Source organism: Protopterus annectens, chromosome 8.part0, assembly GCF_019279795.1.
Source record: "Protopterus annectens isolate FY-2018-M chromosome 8.part0, PAN1.0, whole genome shotgun sequence".
In the NCBI taxonomy this organism is placed as follows: domain Eukaryota; kingdom Metazoa; phylum Chordata; order Ceratodontiformes; family Protopteridae; genus Protopterus; species Protopterus annectens.
In genome coordinates, this window is record NC_056741.1 from 148,906,162 (window position 1) to 148,922,165 (window position 16,004).

The 16,004-nt window shown below is 39.6% G+C and overlaps 1 protein-coding gene across 1 annotated transcript in view; it reads right to left on the minus strand.

Moving 5' to 3' along the window:
• Positions 1–16,004, minus strand: part of LOC122808678 (alpha-2-macroglobulin-like) — a 2,073,303-nt gene that overhangs the window by 701,371 nt on the left and 1,355,928 nt on the right. The window contains exon 12 of the mRNA XM_044079658.1: positions 15,280–15,442. Within this exon, the coding sequence (XP_043935593.1) occupies positions 15,280–15,442 (163 nt within the window). The remainder of the gene's footprint in view (positions 1–15,279; positions 15,443–16,004) is intronic.

Sequence of the window (16,004 nt, forward strand, 5' to 3'; positions counted from 1 at the left end):
AACTCCTTGATCAGATCCCTTTGTAACCTGGTAAAATGAAATAAAATAAAATGAGATAGATAATTCAGCAACCACAGACAGGGCAATAGTCGCTGAAGGAAAAGACATGCTTCCTACATCTATCCATCATTCTAGAATCTTTATTAGGAGGATAGATAGTTGAACGTTCATCAAAAAGTTCTTTCTTTTTTCACTGCCACCAAGACCATGGCATCTACTGCAACCCCCTTAGACCAGAAAGCCTTATCAGAAGGAGTGGTTATAATCTTATTTGGTCTCCAGGGAATCAGCTTGATGGAATCTAGGGTCTCCCATGCCCGCCGCAAGATTAGATCTATAAACTCATCGGTGGGTGGAGTCACCCACAAGGTAGATGGGTGGGAACCAAAGGTAGCCAGGTACACCAACTCTTTAGGAAAGAGGTTGCTGAACTTCCAGTCACCCCTCTGCTTGAGAAGTTCCAGAATCTCTCCAAAGGAAATATCCTTGGGAGTGACCATGGGGAACTCTCACCCTCATTAAGGTTGGTGTCTTCAGTGACTGACTCCTCTGTGGAGTCCAGATGCTTCCTCTTAAACAACCTCTTCTGAGGAACCTCCTCAGTGGGATAGTCTGGGGAGGTATCGGAAGAGTCAGGGGGTGCCCCGAAGGGTATCCTGGAGCCTAGGTTCCCACTGTCTCTGTACAAAAAGATGAAATGAAGAAGAGAGCTGGGTATCTGTCTGTGGATAATGGATCTGAGAGGTGAATGACTTTTTTGGTGCAGTGGCAGCCACAGCCCTTTCCAAAGCTCCAAAGGCTGACCTCTGCTACAAGCATGAGGACTCTAAACCCAATAAGCCATGCTTTTGGGATGGAGACCCCCCCCTCAAGTCCAGAAGACAGCTCAGCTAGGGTTGAAGCCAGAGCTGAGCTCACTTTTGCTGAATCTCCAAGCAGCATAAACCTCTCCAAGGATCTGGAAGTCGAGTGCACCCAAGATATGCAAAGCTCACTTCGGCTCCAAGAGCTTTCTGGCTATGAAAAGGACAATATGCTCAGAGCTGAAGTCTGATCCAAGGAAGATAACAACCTAAGATGCAAACTCAAAGGCACCAGACATATCAGATCTTTGTGCTCTGAAACTTGCCCCAAAGTCGGAGGAGGAGGAAATGGGGGAGTGGACGGTTTAGGTAGACCGGGAGCCGAAATGGCCGAGGTCGAGGGTGACCTAGTGATAACCTGCATCCATAAGATCTTCCGGACCATCCATTCCACATCTTCTTCAGTAATACTCCTGGTCAAACAGTAGGACATAGTAGAAGGGGATCTTGGCCTCGATAGAAAAGGGGATGGTACCTTTGAAAGGACTGGATCATATGAGGGAGAGTACCATGTCCTTGGCAAAGTCAAAATTGGCTTGAAAGGGTGAAACATCGGATCCGACCACAAGGGATCAGACCCATCCTTGCCAGATGAGATCGGAGCCAAAGAAGCCAGATCCAATGAAGTAGTGGTTAGAGCAGAAGGCTCCAATCAGATTCGAGACTCCCCAGACAAGGGAGATGTTATCTTTTTAGACTTTGGCTCTGAAAAATCAGTCAGAGCCAATGAATGTCTTTTCTTGGCCTTGTCTAAAGATTTGGAGGACAAGGACGAAGCACAGCTCGAATGAGCCGATTTAGTTTTAGAGGTAGACTCTGTCTTACCCTCTGCTCCAGAAATAGCTGCATCAATGACTGAAGGCAACATCCCTCTTAAAATGAGTTTGTTCCTTCAGTCAATTAAGGCTCTATTATTAAAGGAGTGACATATCACACAGTCCTCCTGTAAATGCAGAGGCCCAAGATAATATACACATAAGGAGTGCGAGTCTCTAAACAGGATCTTATGCCTGCATTTTGTGCATTTCTTGAAGCCATAACAGAGGAGAAGGGCACAACAACACACCCACAGAAAAACGCACTCAAGAAAAAGAGTAGAGGAAAGTTCTCTCTCTCTTTTTTTTTTTTTGACAGCGGGAAGAGGTGGGGGGGACTACTAACAAGAGTAGTCAAGAAATACCTCAAGGATAAAAGTGGAGGAAATTAACCTATCAAAGAATGATTACTGGTAAGAAGGAAAGGAAGAAGTAAAAGTAATCTAAATAAAATAGCGAGCGACCAACAGTTCATGAAGGGGACAAAGAAGCCTTATATTACTGAAATCTATAAAAGTTTGAAAAAGACTGAAGAAATTTGAAGAAAAATTACAACCTGACACCAAGAGCTAGCTGAAATGACCATACCTTCACAAAGTGGCAAACAACATCCGAGGTAATAGGGAGAGATGCACTGTGGGTAAGGGGGAGGTACCCAAGAACTTGTTGGTTGCCACGAGCTTGCTAACAGCCAAGTTGGATCTGAACACTTGGATCAAAACCCCACATGTGAGGAGGAGAAGATGAAAAATTGACAATATCAGAAGATATGCAGATAAATACAAAGGAAAAGTACAAAATAAGCAATTTATTGATGACCCCAAAAGATTTTACAGAGAACTGGGAAACAAGGCAAAAGGAAATGAAACAGGGTCTATGTTCATGCATCGAGAAAAAAAATACAGCAAATGGTTAATAACTGAACATTAAACAGTGAAAGTTGAACTTACCAAAAAAAACTTAAAAGTGAAAAATAATTCATTGAATGGCCATAGTTGGCCAACAACCAGGAAGCACCACGATGCATAATGTAAGCAAAGGAAACTTTTTGTAGATTTGCCCTATTCCCTATTGTAGTGAGATCTTGGAGTTGGTATATATATATATATATATATATATATATATATATATATATATATATATATATATATATATATATATATATATTTATGGGGGGTGGAGGGTGGAGCTCCCCATCTTGGTTGGTTGCATTAGCAACGTTGGCCAACTATGGCCATTCGATTAATTATTTTTCACTTTTAAGCTTTTTCTGTATGTTAAACTTTTGCCATTTAACGTTCGATTATTAGCTGTTCACTGTAATTTTTTTTCGATGTGCAAGTAAACACCCAGTGAAACACCACCAAAAAAAGAAGAAATACATACATTTTGAAGAAATATCTATGAAGATCCTGTGGAATATAACAAAGATGCTGAATGGGTAGAAGAAGTAAAAGAATGAATAAGAAGTTCAAATGTACAGGATATGAAATGGGATGAAGTAAAGGGTACAGAGATTGAAACAAAGTAAAAAAATCTCCTAACTAGAAAACCCCAGGCCCGGGCGCAGTACCTAACTTCTGGCTAAAAGTATTAACATCTTTACATGAAAATTTAGCCATGAGTAAGAACTATGTATATGCGCACCCTGAACAGACACCGACCTGGTTAACAATAGGAAAAATAATGCTCCTACTTAAGAGTGAACCTGAAAGCTATTCTAGACACTATAGACTAATAACTTGCCTTATGATGACATATAAACCATAAACGGGAAATGATGCAGATAGAGTTTATAGTCATTTAGAAGAAAACTCAGTCATGGCAATAGAATTTGAAGTTATGTACTCACCATAACTAGGCATCTGTGTTGCCCATTTTAATTTTTCTTCACAAATAGGTTCATCTCCCATCCTCAGATCTGACTCAACCACATTTCCTAGACTTCGGATCCAACTCTCAAGCTCCTCCCTCTAAGCATAATGCTCTAGTCCATCCCCACTGCGTCAGATAGAGTTTTCTGCCAAGTTTCTATGTATAATTAAACAGAGACAGGTATAGACTGATAGAAAAAGATGGAGCTCAGCCTGTACCTGTAGGTTCAAAAACAGTCCAATAGGTCTTAACAGAAGAGAAATGGACGAATGTGAGTGAAGGTGAAGAAGAATGAAAATCTACAACACAGATGCCTAGTTATGGTGAGTATATAACTGAAACTCTGATATCCTTTTCATTCTTCCTCACAAATGGGACAGAGTCTCTAGCTATGGAGACCTTGAGTGACCCTCATGGAATGATATTCCAGAGCACTGCTGAACCAAAGGAGGCTCTATTTCTAGATATTATGCCCAACATGTAATGTGAAACTAAGGTATGAACCATGGACCATACGGCTGCTGCACAAATTTCATGAATGGAAGTCCTTGACCAAAAGGCTGAAGAAGCAGCCAAGGATTGAGATGAATGACCCCAGGGAGGTCTTGGTAAACTAAACCCTTATGACAGTAAATCAATGAAATGCAGTCTGTAATCCATTTCTCTACAGTAACTTTAGAGACTGACTGACCTAAGTGATTTGAGGAAAAGGACATGAACAGCTGATCTGACTTCCTAAACTGTCTTGCTCTATTAAGATAAAAATGTAGCTGCCTGTGAACATAAAGGAAATATAGGGTGTACTCCCCTTTATTAGAGAAATTAAAAAAAAAAGACTGGTAAATTAATGGATTGGTTGATGTTATTTTCCAAAGCCACTGTAGGTATAAAGGAAGGGTTAGTCCTTAGAGAAGCCCTGTCTTTATCAAAAACAATGTAAGGGGGGTTTGCTGACAGAGCCTGGAGTTCAGAAATCCTTTTTGCTGAAGTTATGGCTACCAAGAAGACTGTTTTCCATGACAGAAATTTCAAATCACGTTTGTCTGATAGTTCATAGGGCTTCTGAGTTAAACCCTGAAGAACCACAGTATGATCCCACGGTGAAGGATATGTTATTGAGGGTCTGAGAAGAAAAATGTCTTTCATAAAAGCTTTACATAACCTGGAAGAAGCCAGGGAGAAGGATTTATTTCCAGAATAGAAATTTGAAATTGCTGCCAAGTGAAGTGTAATCATAGAAAAACTGGCCCCTTCATTAAAAAGAATTGTTAAGAAGTTGGAGAATAGCAGAAACTGGAGTGAAAAAGGATCAATGCTGTGTTCAGAAGCCCAGATGGAAACATTTTCCATTTGCTCCTACAAACTTTCTTGGTGGAAGCTTTTGGGGAAGCCAAAATAATATCTTGAACTGGGAAGGGGAGCCTAGACTGTCTAACTACTACTGGAAGTGGAGAAACCATGTGGTTAACTTGAGGGCTTGAAGGCTAGTATGTTGAACCTCGAGGGGTGAGAGAGGAGATATTGATGAGACTAGAGTATCCATGGCGGATAACGAAGATGAGACTGTAGGAAGGGGAACCAAACTTGCCAAGGCCAGAAAGGAGCAATGAGGATTACTGAGGTCTTCAGCCTTCTTGCCCTCTCTAAGAATTTGGAATCAGTGGAAAAGGAGGGTAAGCATAAAGAAGCCAAGCACAAATCAAAGTGTCTTTCGGTGACTCCCCCTGAGGGGGGATCAGAGTGAAGTATTTACTGCACTTGTTGTTGAGAGGGGAAGCAAATAGCTCACAGCAAGGCTGGCCTCAATACCTGAAGAACGTATTCACTACTGACTGATTGAGACGCCACTTGTGAGACATCAGAAATGATCTGCTTAATTTGTCTGCCAGCATGTTGGTTTTCCCTAAGATGTGTGTTGCAATTAGAAAACAGTCTGAAGAGATTTCTCATTCCCAAACTCTCATGGCCTCTCTGCACAGAGGATAAAATTGGGTTTGGGTTCCACCTTGCTTGTTGATGTAGCAGACTACCAACATGTTGTCTGTCTGAACTGTGTTTGTGATCATTTCCAGAGGAAGAGATTCTTGAAAAGCCTGCAGTGCTAAAAGGACTGCTCTCATCTCTACAATGTTGATATGCAATTTGCTCTCTTGGGGGACCACATGCCTTGAATCATCCTTCTCAAGAAATGCCCCCCAACCTAGCTGGAAAGTGTCCATAGTCACTATTTGGCTAGTGCATTTGGAAGAACAAAGGGGCTGCCCAGAAAGAGATCATTGGACTGAATCCACCAGAGAATGAGGCGCTTGCATATTGAGGCGAGTTTTATTTGAAAAGACAGGGGCTAATGTATAATGGATCACTGCACAGCTGAAGTCCAGTGAGAATCCACATAAAGAAGCATGCTAAGGGAAGCAGTACTATGGTAGCTGACATGGACCCTAGTGCTCGAAGCACTAACTTTGCTGGAGGAGAAGCATGACAGAGAATATCTTGTAGCTGATACATTATAGAAGCAATGCAGTCGAAGGGTAAACACACCACCTGAGTCACATTATTCAAAATTGTACCAATGAATTCCAGGCTCTGGACTGGAGCAAGCTGAGAATTGTCAAGGTTGATTGAAATGACCAAAGTGTTGCAAATCTGAAGCAAATAGTCTCTGGCCTGTTGAATTTGATGCCCGGAGGGGGCGGTGAGGAGCCAGTCATCTACATATGGAAACACCTGGAATCCTTTGAGCCTCAAGTGAGCTGCCACTATTGCAATGCATTTGGTAAACACCCTGGGGGCTGTGGTGAGTCCAAAGGGCAGAGCTCTGAATTGGTAATGACTGGCTCCCAGCCGAAGCAAAGATGCCTTCTGGATCACCTGTCTATTTTTATATGATAGTACGTGTCCAGAAAGTATATAAAGCACATCCAGTCATCATTGTACAGGAGGGGCAGGATGGACTGAACCATGACCATTTGGAACTTTACCTTCTTTTTCAACTGGTTAGATCCAAACTTGGTCTGAAGGCTCCTGTTTTCTTTGGCACTAAAAAGAAGCACAAGTAAGTTCCGAATCCTGTCAAGTCATATGGGACTGTCTGGATGACTCTTTTTTCTAGCAGCTTTTGTATCTTGTGTGCGCTGATTCCTCCATCTGATTGGGTGGAACATCAAGAAGTTTCTTCCTCTGATAGGGTGGAAGAAGGGAAAAATGTATGTAGTAGTCTCTGGATATTATGCTTAGCACCCATGAATCTTTTCTGATATTTGTCCAGGTATCTGGGTACAAAGAGAAATGACCCCCAACTGTCTCCAGAGTTGAACAGTCAGGCAGCAATTCAGAAGCACTGATAGGGCCTGTCTGAAAAAGAATCCCTAAAGCCCTGGTTCTGTGGACCTCCTTTACCTCTAGGGTGATATCTGCCATTGAAACTTCCTCCTCTGCCTCTGGAGGAATTGTCCCCTCACAAATCCTAGAAAGGGCCCTGAGATTTATGGAGTCTCATCTTTTTACCACCTCTTTGTTTTTGGGAGAAGGTCTGTTGAAGGTTAGAAAATTTGATTCCTACAGCAGACAGGGTTTTTCCATGTTTTTCACTGCAGGTAAGCGTATTTTTAACAGATGACCCAAACAAAGAAGTGCCATCAAAAGAGGCATTAAAAAAGGCATCTTAAAAGGCTCCATAAAGTCACACAGCCACATCCAGGCATGTCTCTTTATGGCAATACCTTAACCAGCAGCTCATGAGGTACCTTTAGCAGTGTGAGAGATTAGCCTCATCGATATATTAGAAATAGACAAGAGAGTGGCCATTTGAAAGGAGGTCCTTTTCAAGTCTCAGTAGTCATGGACTCATAGAGAGAATTTGATAATTCCTTAGTCAAATTTCTCTGCAGCCTAGTAAAATGTGCCAAATAGTTTTAAGTTACTGCAGCTTGAAGGTAGCTGAGGCAGACACTTGCTTTCCAAATAAGTCCAACACTCTGGACTCCCTGTTTAGTGAGTAGACAGAAGAGCTCTGCTAGCTCTTTCTTACTGGCTGCCACCACCACCATTAGCATCGACCGAGATTCCTTTGCTCCAGTGAGGATGATGTGAAGGGGAAGCTAAAAATTTGTCTGGGAGCTTGGTTATGGGCTTGACAGTATCCGTCTCCTTCCAAGCCTGGCAGGAAACCAGATCAATGAGTACATCCACCGGGGGAGTCACCCAAAGCATAGATGGTCCAGCACCAAAAGCCTCCAGGGAAACTGATTCCTCAGAAGAAGGAGTTTGGGATGACCAGCCACCTTTCTGCTTAAAGATTTCTAGAATATCTGCAAAGGAGTTGTCATCAGGCGGTGATCTGGGGATCCTTCTCCCTCATCAAAATCAGTTTCTTCCATGACAGCCAGTCAGGGAAATCATCAGAGTGGAGGAGGGAACTATCCTCAGATCCAACACCAAAACTCTCAGAGATCACAGATCCTGGGACTCAAAAACCACAGGTTGGATCAGAGAGGAAGAAACAAGGGACTTAGTAGGTACACTCACAGATCTAGTAGGGGACAGAGTTGGAAGAACCCCCTTCTGGATCTGAGCTCTGAGGAATTTATGCAACAGCCTATCCAAATCTGCCACTGACAGACTTCTGGATTACTTAGAAGATGACATGGAAGGAGGTCGAGAGTGTCTCTTTAGATTCCAGAAAAGCTGAGTGGGCAGAGAAGGGGAAACAGGTTTCACTGCATACTCTGGCAAATGGTTTCTATAAGCTGAACTGGTTCTCAGATCCAAGGACTTAGGATCTGAGGAAGAAGCAGATGGTAAGGGGGATGTGGTAATATAAGTCAATCCTTTCAGATCCAAGGAAGGCCCAGGAGGTTTTAAATCTGAGGAGGTTGGATCCAAAATTTTTAAAATTTTTTCTAACGGCTCCAATAAACCCCTTAGGAACTCTGTAGGAGACCTCTTTCTAGTATCGAAAGAAATGGTTTTGGGTGTTTTAGAGGGGGGTTGAGCCCCAGAAGAAGCAGGAAGTAATCCCCCTAACAATTAGTTTTCTGTGTCTGTCTAATAACACTCTAGGATTAAATGTAGTGAAAGTAGAACAAGCTGTGTTGAGATGGTCTGGTCCTACACAATACATGCACTTGTGGGCTTTGGAGTTTGAGAACTTATTCCCACAGAAAGTTTACTTTTTAAAACCAGTCAGTTTCTCTGACATGGATGAAGGGAAAAGGCCAGAAAAGAAACGACAACAACATTACTTTTTTTTTTTTTTTAAATAGTAGCCATAAGGTAGAAAAAAGGAAAGAAACAATACCAGCTATGGTATCCTAAAGGAAAGTAGTACCAACAATGACATAAAGACTATTCATATGTGAGTAGAGAAACAAGAAAGTGTAAAAACAAGGAAATCCTAATGCCAGCGGGCACTAAGAGGGAGGACATAAAACAGAAAGAGACTAATGAGTTTTAAGAAGAATAATATCAATTTAACTAGTAACTATTAAAAGAGAAAACTACTTACTATGCTCAAGAGACTGGAACCTACATCTAACCACAATGGCAGTAAGCAAGAACTGAGGCAGTGGGGATGGACTAGAGCATTGTGGGTAGGGCGAGGAGCTCAAGAGTTGAATCCAAAGTCTAAGAGAGGTGGCCGAGTCGGATCTGAGGATCAGATCCGAACCCATTTGTGAAGAAGAATGAAAAGGACAACATCAGATCAAAAGTGTAACAAAAGAAAGTCATATGGGACAAAAGATTATTTGTTGTTAAATAAAAGGGGAAGAATCTAAGTATGGCATGGATAGACTACAAAAAAAAAAAAAACATTTGACAGTATCCCACATTCATGGATAAAAGGGTGCTTAAAAAGGTATAAGATACACCTCACACTGATCAATTACATTACAGCAGCTGTGAAACACTGGCAAACTATTTTGCAGCTAAGCCATGATAAAGGACACATTTTTATTCCAGGGATAAAAATTCAAAGGGGTATATTCCAAGGTGACTCTGTCACAACTGCTCTTTCATCTTGTCCTTAATCCATTAAACTGTCTACTTAACAGATTAGGTCATTTTTGCCTCCCACAAAACAACAAAGTGTAAAGACGTTATAGTCTTTTTTTGTGGATGATTTAAAACTGTTACTTCATCAGATATGGAACTGAAAGTATGATTGCAACTCGTCAAAATGTTTTCAGATGATACAAGAATGTCATTTGGTCTTGATAAATGTGCAAAAAGCAACCTTTAAAGCAGGAAAACTGCAGCACCAAGAAAACATCACCCTGGGACAGGAATGTGATATAAAAGAACTTGAGCAAGAGGGAGTATATAAATATTTGGGAAATCATGAAGGATTAACAAAAAAACATTAACAAATGCAAATAAAACTTAGTAAGACATACTTTAGAAGACCAAAACGGATACTGAAAACACCTCTGGCATTAAGGAACAAAATCTAAGTTATAAACCAATTTGCTCTACTTGTCTTTACTTACAGTTTTTGAGTTACTGACTGGCCCCAAGAGGTGCTGGATCAGTTAGACAGGAAAACAAGAAGCATGCTTCATGCTTATCAAATGATTTATAAAAAATCAGTGTATACCATGACTATATATTCACCATTCTGAAGGAGGTATGGGCCTCCTCAAAACTGATTATATGTATATATCTGCAATCATAGGGCTGCATACATATCTGCTGACGTCACAAGACAAAAATGTAGTGAGAGTTTTAAAACATGAGGAGAATGAGTCTAAGATAACTTCCCTGCTTAGTTTAGCAGAAGCATATCAGTGTCAAGAGGGAATGGAAATCAAACCTGAAGTAGATAAAAATCAGGCAGCAACTAAATTTGCCGAAAAAGCAAAAGAAAGAATATAAGGTGAATGGTCAGATAAGAAGGCAAGAAATGTGGAAAATGCAAAAATACAGTTGCAACTATAAATACTCTTGGAAAACCTTATGTTGATCAGAACCGAACACAGGAATGATTAAGGAGAGGTGATTTTAAACCAAAAGGTGAAATGTTAATATTGGCGGCCCAAGATAGTGGACTACACACACACTGGTTTACAAAGTCCATTGAACATGTAGGAGAAACAGACAAATATAGGTTTTCTAAACCAGAAATGGAAACAGTTTCACATCTTGTTGCTGGTTGTGATATACTAATGGCAGAAAGACTGTATAACGAAAGGCATAATAATGTGGCAAGACTGTTGCACTGGGGATTGTGTAAACATTATAATACTGAAGTAGCTGAAAAACATTGGAAACATGAGCCACAAAGCATTATAGAAAATGATGAAGTTTATATCACATGGGATCACCCATTACCAAGGGTTCAGAAATACATGCGAGAAAACCAGATATAGTAGTCCATGAAAGGAAGATAAAAGTAGCATTGATCAATGAAATTATTACACTCAATGACTACAATGTCTTACATACAGAGAGACACAAAGTCATAAAATGCCAGGATTTGCAGGCAGAAATGAGGGTGATGTGGAAGAGGTTACACATACATTTCCAATAGTAGGAGAAGCAACAGATCTTATAAAAAAAATTATAATCATACTTAGATATATTACCAATACATGTAACTCCATATGAGCTGCAGAAGGAGTAAATATTGGGCACATTATAGCTGCTGTGAAAAGTACTTCTGGCTAATATCAAAGATTGAAACAATACTAATTTCATGAACTTTTATTACACTTTGCCTTAGGAAAGGGGTTCATTTCCATCATAGTATTTGGAAGCCCAAAAGACTTGGAAAAATTAAAAAAAAAAATTACATTCCACTACCTCTGGGTGACATTCTCAAGTATTGTTATTCAGTTCCTTTTCTGATGTAACCATATGGTCTAATTTACCACCACTCATTTCTCCAACCAGAGGAAATTTGCTTCCTTTCACTTCCTATTGCTGGGATTAAGAGGCACAGCCATCTAGTTTCTCCTCTGAGGTAACCACATTTTCAAGGTCTAGTGAAGATATGGACTCTACCAGGAAGGCAGGTGTAGTCCCCCCACCCCCCAATGTCTCACTCCACTTTTGGCTATGTGATTACACATAATGTTTAATGTGGTCAAAGTCACTGTCTATTAACATGTCTGCAGATATTTTATCATGTATCGCTGCCTTTCTATTTCCTTTACTAAATTTTTAGTCAAAAACTATATTAGCCCCTTGTACTTTCAAGGGTGTAACTCCAAGCCCCTTAACAGTAGTTTGTGTTCCCCGTAAAATATATATATATATATATATATATATATATATATTCTTCTTTAAAGACTTTAAGTTTCATAATTTAAAAGTAAAATTCAGTATCGATATTTATAACTGTTTCATTTTTTTCAGACAGGACAGATAATACATTGTCATTTCTGCATATCTGGCACATTTGTTTCCAAGCTACCATTCATCAGCAGTAGGCCATTGTCCAATAAACTGTTTCCATTGCATAAAAAACTCATCCTGGCCCTTTGTATGGGCTTTCTAAGGTGCCAACAATTACCCTCCCCCTTACTTGAAGAACTAATGAGATATCATATATTATTCTGCTTGGTATCTATGGCACTAAGTTGTCCTTTCTTAAACAAACAGGGTCTTGCTGACCATGTACTGGCTAGTACCAGCCACAATGGCGGTAGTAGGTTCAAAATCTCTGTCTGTAAGCCATACTCTAAGATCCTCTGACACTGACTGCAGAAATAACAGCATTTATTATGTTACTTTCATGTTAATTCATAGGTTCATAGGTTCATATGTTTGTACTAGCCTAATGGCCCTGGAGCCTTTACAAGCTTAGCCCATAGGATTACCCTGGCATCGTGCCACCAGACCTTAGTTCCCAGTGCCTCTGTTGAGTACAGTCACTGGTGTGATCCCCGGGGTGAATTTTCTATTTTCCATCCACTCATCAAGATTTCTCTTTAAGAGGGCCAGTGAGGTGTTCTGTTTGACATGTATGGGAAGTCTAAACTCCTTCTATCAACCTATGTAAAGATCTCATTTTCACATATATGACAACATATCTTTCACTTGTTTCTTTTGTGATAATTCTAACTTTGTTAAGCTTAAAGAGTTAGCTCTGCCAGGCCAGCATGAACCGGAATCTCCCTTTAACAGAATAAACTTAATAGTTACTCATTAATTTCTGCATATTCATGGTTTTGATGAAAGGCAGCAGAGTGTGTTTTATAGAAATATTTTAAGTATTTAAAGGTGATGAAACAAAGTATACAGTCTGACCATACTTGATGGATGGTTCTGGGGAGATCATTTTTTTTTTTTTTACAGAACGTCACAGAAAGGGTAGTGAATGACTTGAGAAGACGTCTGGAAGAGGTGGCAGGGTTAAATACAGATACAGTAAGTAAAGTGTGTTATAGATATTTAGTGGATATAAAAAGTGTACACATACCTGTTAAAATGCCAGGTTTTTGTGATATAAAAAATTAGACCACAATAAATCATTTCAAAACTTTTCCCACCTTACATGTGATGTATAACCTGCACATTTCAATTGAAAAACAAACAAATCAGTTAGGGGAAAAAATATATAAAAAATAAAAAACGTACAATATGCTGGTTGCATAAGTGTGCACACCCTTACACTAACACATTGTTGTGTGTGCACACCCTTAAACTAATACCTTGTTGAAGCACCTTTAGATTTAATTACAGCATTCAGTCTTCTTGGGTAGGAGTCTATCAGCATGGCACATCTTGACTTGGCAATATTTGTCACCTCTTCCTTGCAAAAGCACTCCAAATCTGTCAGATTGCAATGGAATCTCTTTATGCACAGCCATGTTCAGGTTACCCTACAGATTTTCTATTGGATTTAGGTCTAGGCTCTGTCTGGGCCATTCCAAAACTTTAATTTTCTTCTGGTAAAGACATTATTTTGTTGATTTGGATGTATGCTTGGGGTCATTGTCATGTTGAAAGGGAAAATTCCTCTTCAACTTCAGCTTTCTTGCAGATGCCTGAAGATTTTGGGCCAAACGTAACTGGTATTTGGAACTGTTCATAATTCCCTCCACCTTGACTAAAGCCCCAATTCCAGCTGAAGAAAAGCAACCAAAAAACATGATACTGCCACCAGCATGCTTCACTGTGGGGATAGTGTTCTTCTGGTGATGCGAAGTGTTGTTTTTGTGCCAAATGTACCTTTTGGAATTGTGGCCAAGAAGTTCAACCTTGGTCTCATCAGACCATAACATATTTTCCCACATGCTTTTGGGAGACTTGATGCATTGTTTTGCAAATTTTAGCCAGGGCTGATTGTTTTTCTGTGCAAGAAAAAACTTCTGTCTTGCAACCCTTCCTCATAGTCCAACATATGGAAAATATGGGAGATTGTTGTCACATGTAGTAAACAACCAGTACCTGCCAGAAATTCCTGCAGCTCCTTCAGTGCTGCTGTAGTTCTCTTGGCAGCCTCCCTGACCAGTTTTCATCTTGTCTTTTCATCAATTTTGGAGGGACGTCCAGTTCTTTGCAACATCACTGTTGTCCCATATTTTCTATGCTTTTTGATGACTGTCTTCACTGTGTTCCATGGTATATCCAATACTGTGGAAATATTTTTGTACCCTTCTCCTAACTGATACTTTTCAATAATGAGATCCCTTTGATGCTTTGTAAACTCTCTGCAAAACATGGCTTTTACTGTAGCAGGTAACTGAGTAAATGTCAAGAAAATCCTACTAGGGCAGCTGAACTTTATTTGGGGTTAATCAGAGTCTCTTTAAGTGATGGCAGGTATGTACCCAAGAAGACTAAATGTTGTAATTAAATCAAAAGGTGCTTCAACAAAGTATTAATTTGTGCACACACAACAAAGTATTGGTTTAAGGGTGTGCATACTTATACAACCAGCGTATCGTTCATTTTTTTATTTTTTATTTTTTTCCCCTAAAAGATTTGTTTGTTTTTCAATTGAATTGTACAGGTTATAGGTCACATTAAAGGTGGGAAATATTTTGAAATTATTTATTGTGGTCTCATTTTTTATATCACAAAAACCTGGCATTTTAACAGGGGTGTGTACACTTTTTATATCCACTATATGTTAGCTACTTTATGGGAGTAGGAAAATGTAGGATATAACAAATGAAGATTTGCAGACAGGTAGAGGAACAGGCATCATATTATATAGGTCTTGTGGTCATTACCTGCATCAGGAGCTGTGCTTCTTCCTGTGCTGTGGCTTTATAAACAGAAAACTTTAAACTTAAGGGACAAAAAAAAGCATAGAACAACCAAGATATAAGGCTGATATAAGCCTGATAAGCCAGTACACCCTGCATTTGTGTTTAGTCTGAATAACACAGGTATAGTGTGGTAGTTTGATCACGTTTTTATAACTGTGGTCTCTGACGGAGATGCACACAACACCAAATAGCTATATTCCCACAAAAATCTCTGCATGATAGAAAAGAATGCAGTAGCCATTTTGCCACCTCATAGACACTCACTAAGAAATACAGAGACGTGTAGCCGTGCCTCTTGATTATTTATTTTTGTCAGCTGCATATAAAACATTAATTCCTTAAGAATACAAGTAAATGAAATGTATCTATCTTCCTTTGTGCATGAATTATCTTATTAGAAATGTATTCCTATAACCAGATGCATTAAGAACATGAATATTAAGATCCTTAGTGACTTTAGGCAATTTGAAGATCACAGTTTATGTTTAAGCCTGGATAAACAATTACCTTTTTCAATGGCTATTGAATACAAGTGATTGAGCAGGATTCTCCTTTCCTTCATACGCCCAGCCAGTGAGTAAGTGTAGGCCATTACTGCAAGTGTATAGGGATTGGTAATATTTGGAGCAGCTGCATGCAAACACTTCAGGCCCTTAGTCACTGTGTTGCCCTAGGGAAAAAAATGAAAATATTAGGATACAGAAGAATGAATCAACAGTACTTTAGAAAGTTCATTACTAATACACATTATATTCAGCAGCATATTTCAGTGATGTTGGTACAGAAAAAGGAATTGCTAGAAATCCTTATTTTTGAATTATACTTTTCTGTGAACCCATGCAGTCAGTATTAAAGAGACACAGAACAAAGTAAAATATCTAAAGATATTCTGCTTCTGCTAAATGCACTATAATGTTGCCAGTATTGTTTATAGGCAAGTTGCTTACATTGTCCAGCTAATTACCTTTATGTGTTTGAAAACACCCATTGTTACCTAAACAGAGAGATAATGTCGGCATGGATTAATTAAAATAAATAATATCAGAGAAGACACATTCAAATTCAAATCAAAACAAATTGTTAATCTGCACTCTATTCAGAGAGTAGATAAGTGTGGTAACAGTTGCTTTACTTAATTCTGCCTAAAAAGAGATCAAACTTACATTATATTACCTTGGCTGGTTAGTGCTCTTAAGCATTGTTTGACATCTCCCATTGCATACCCAGTCTCC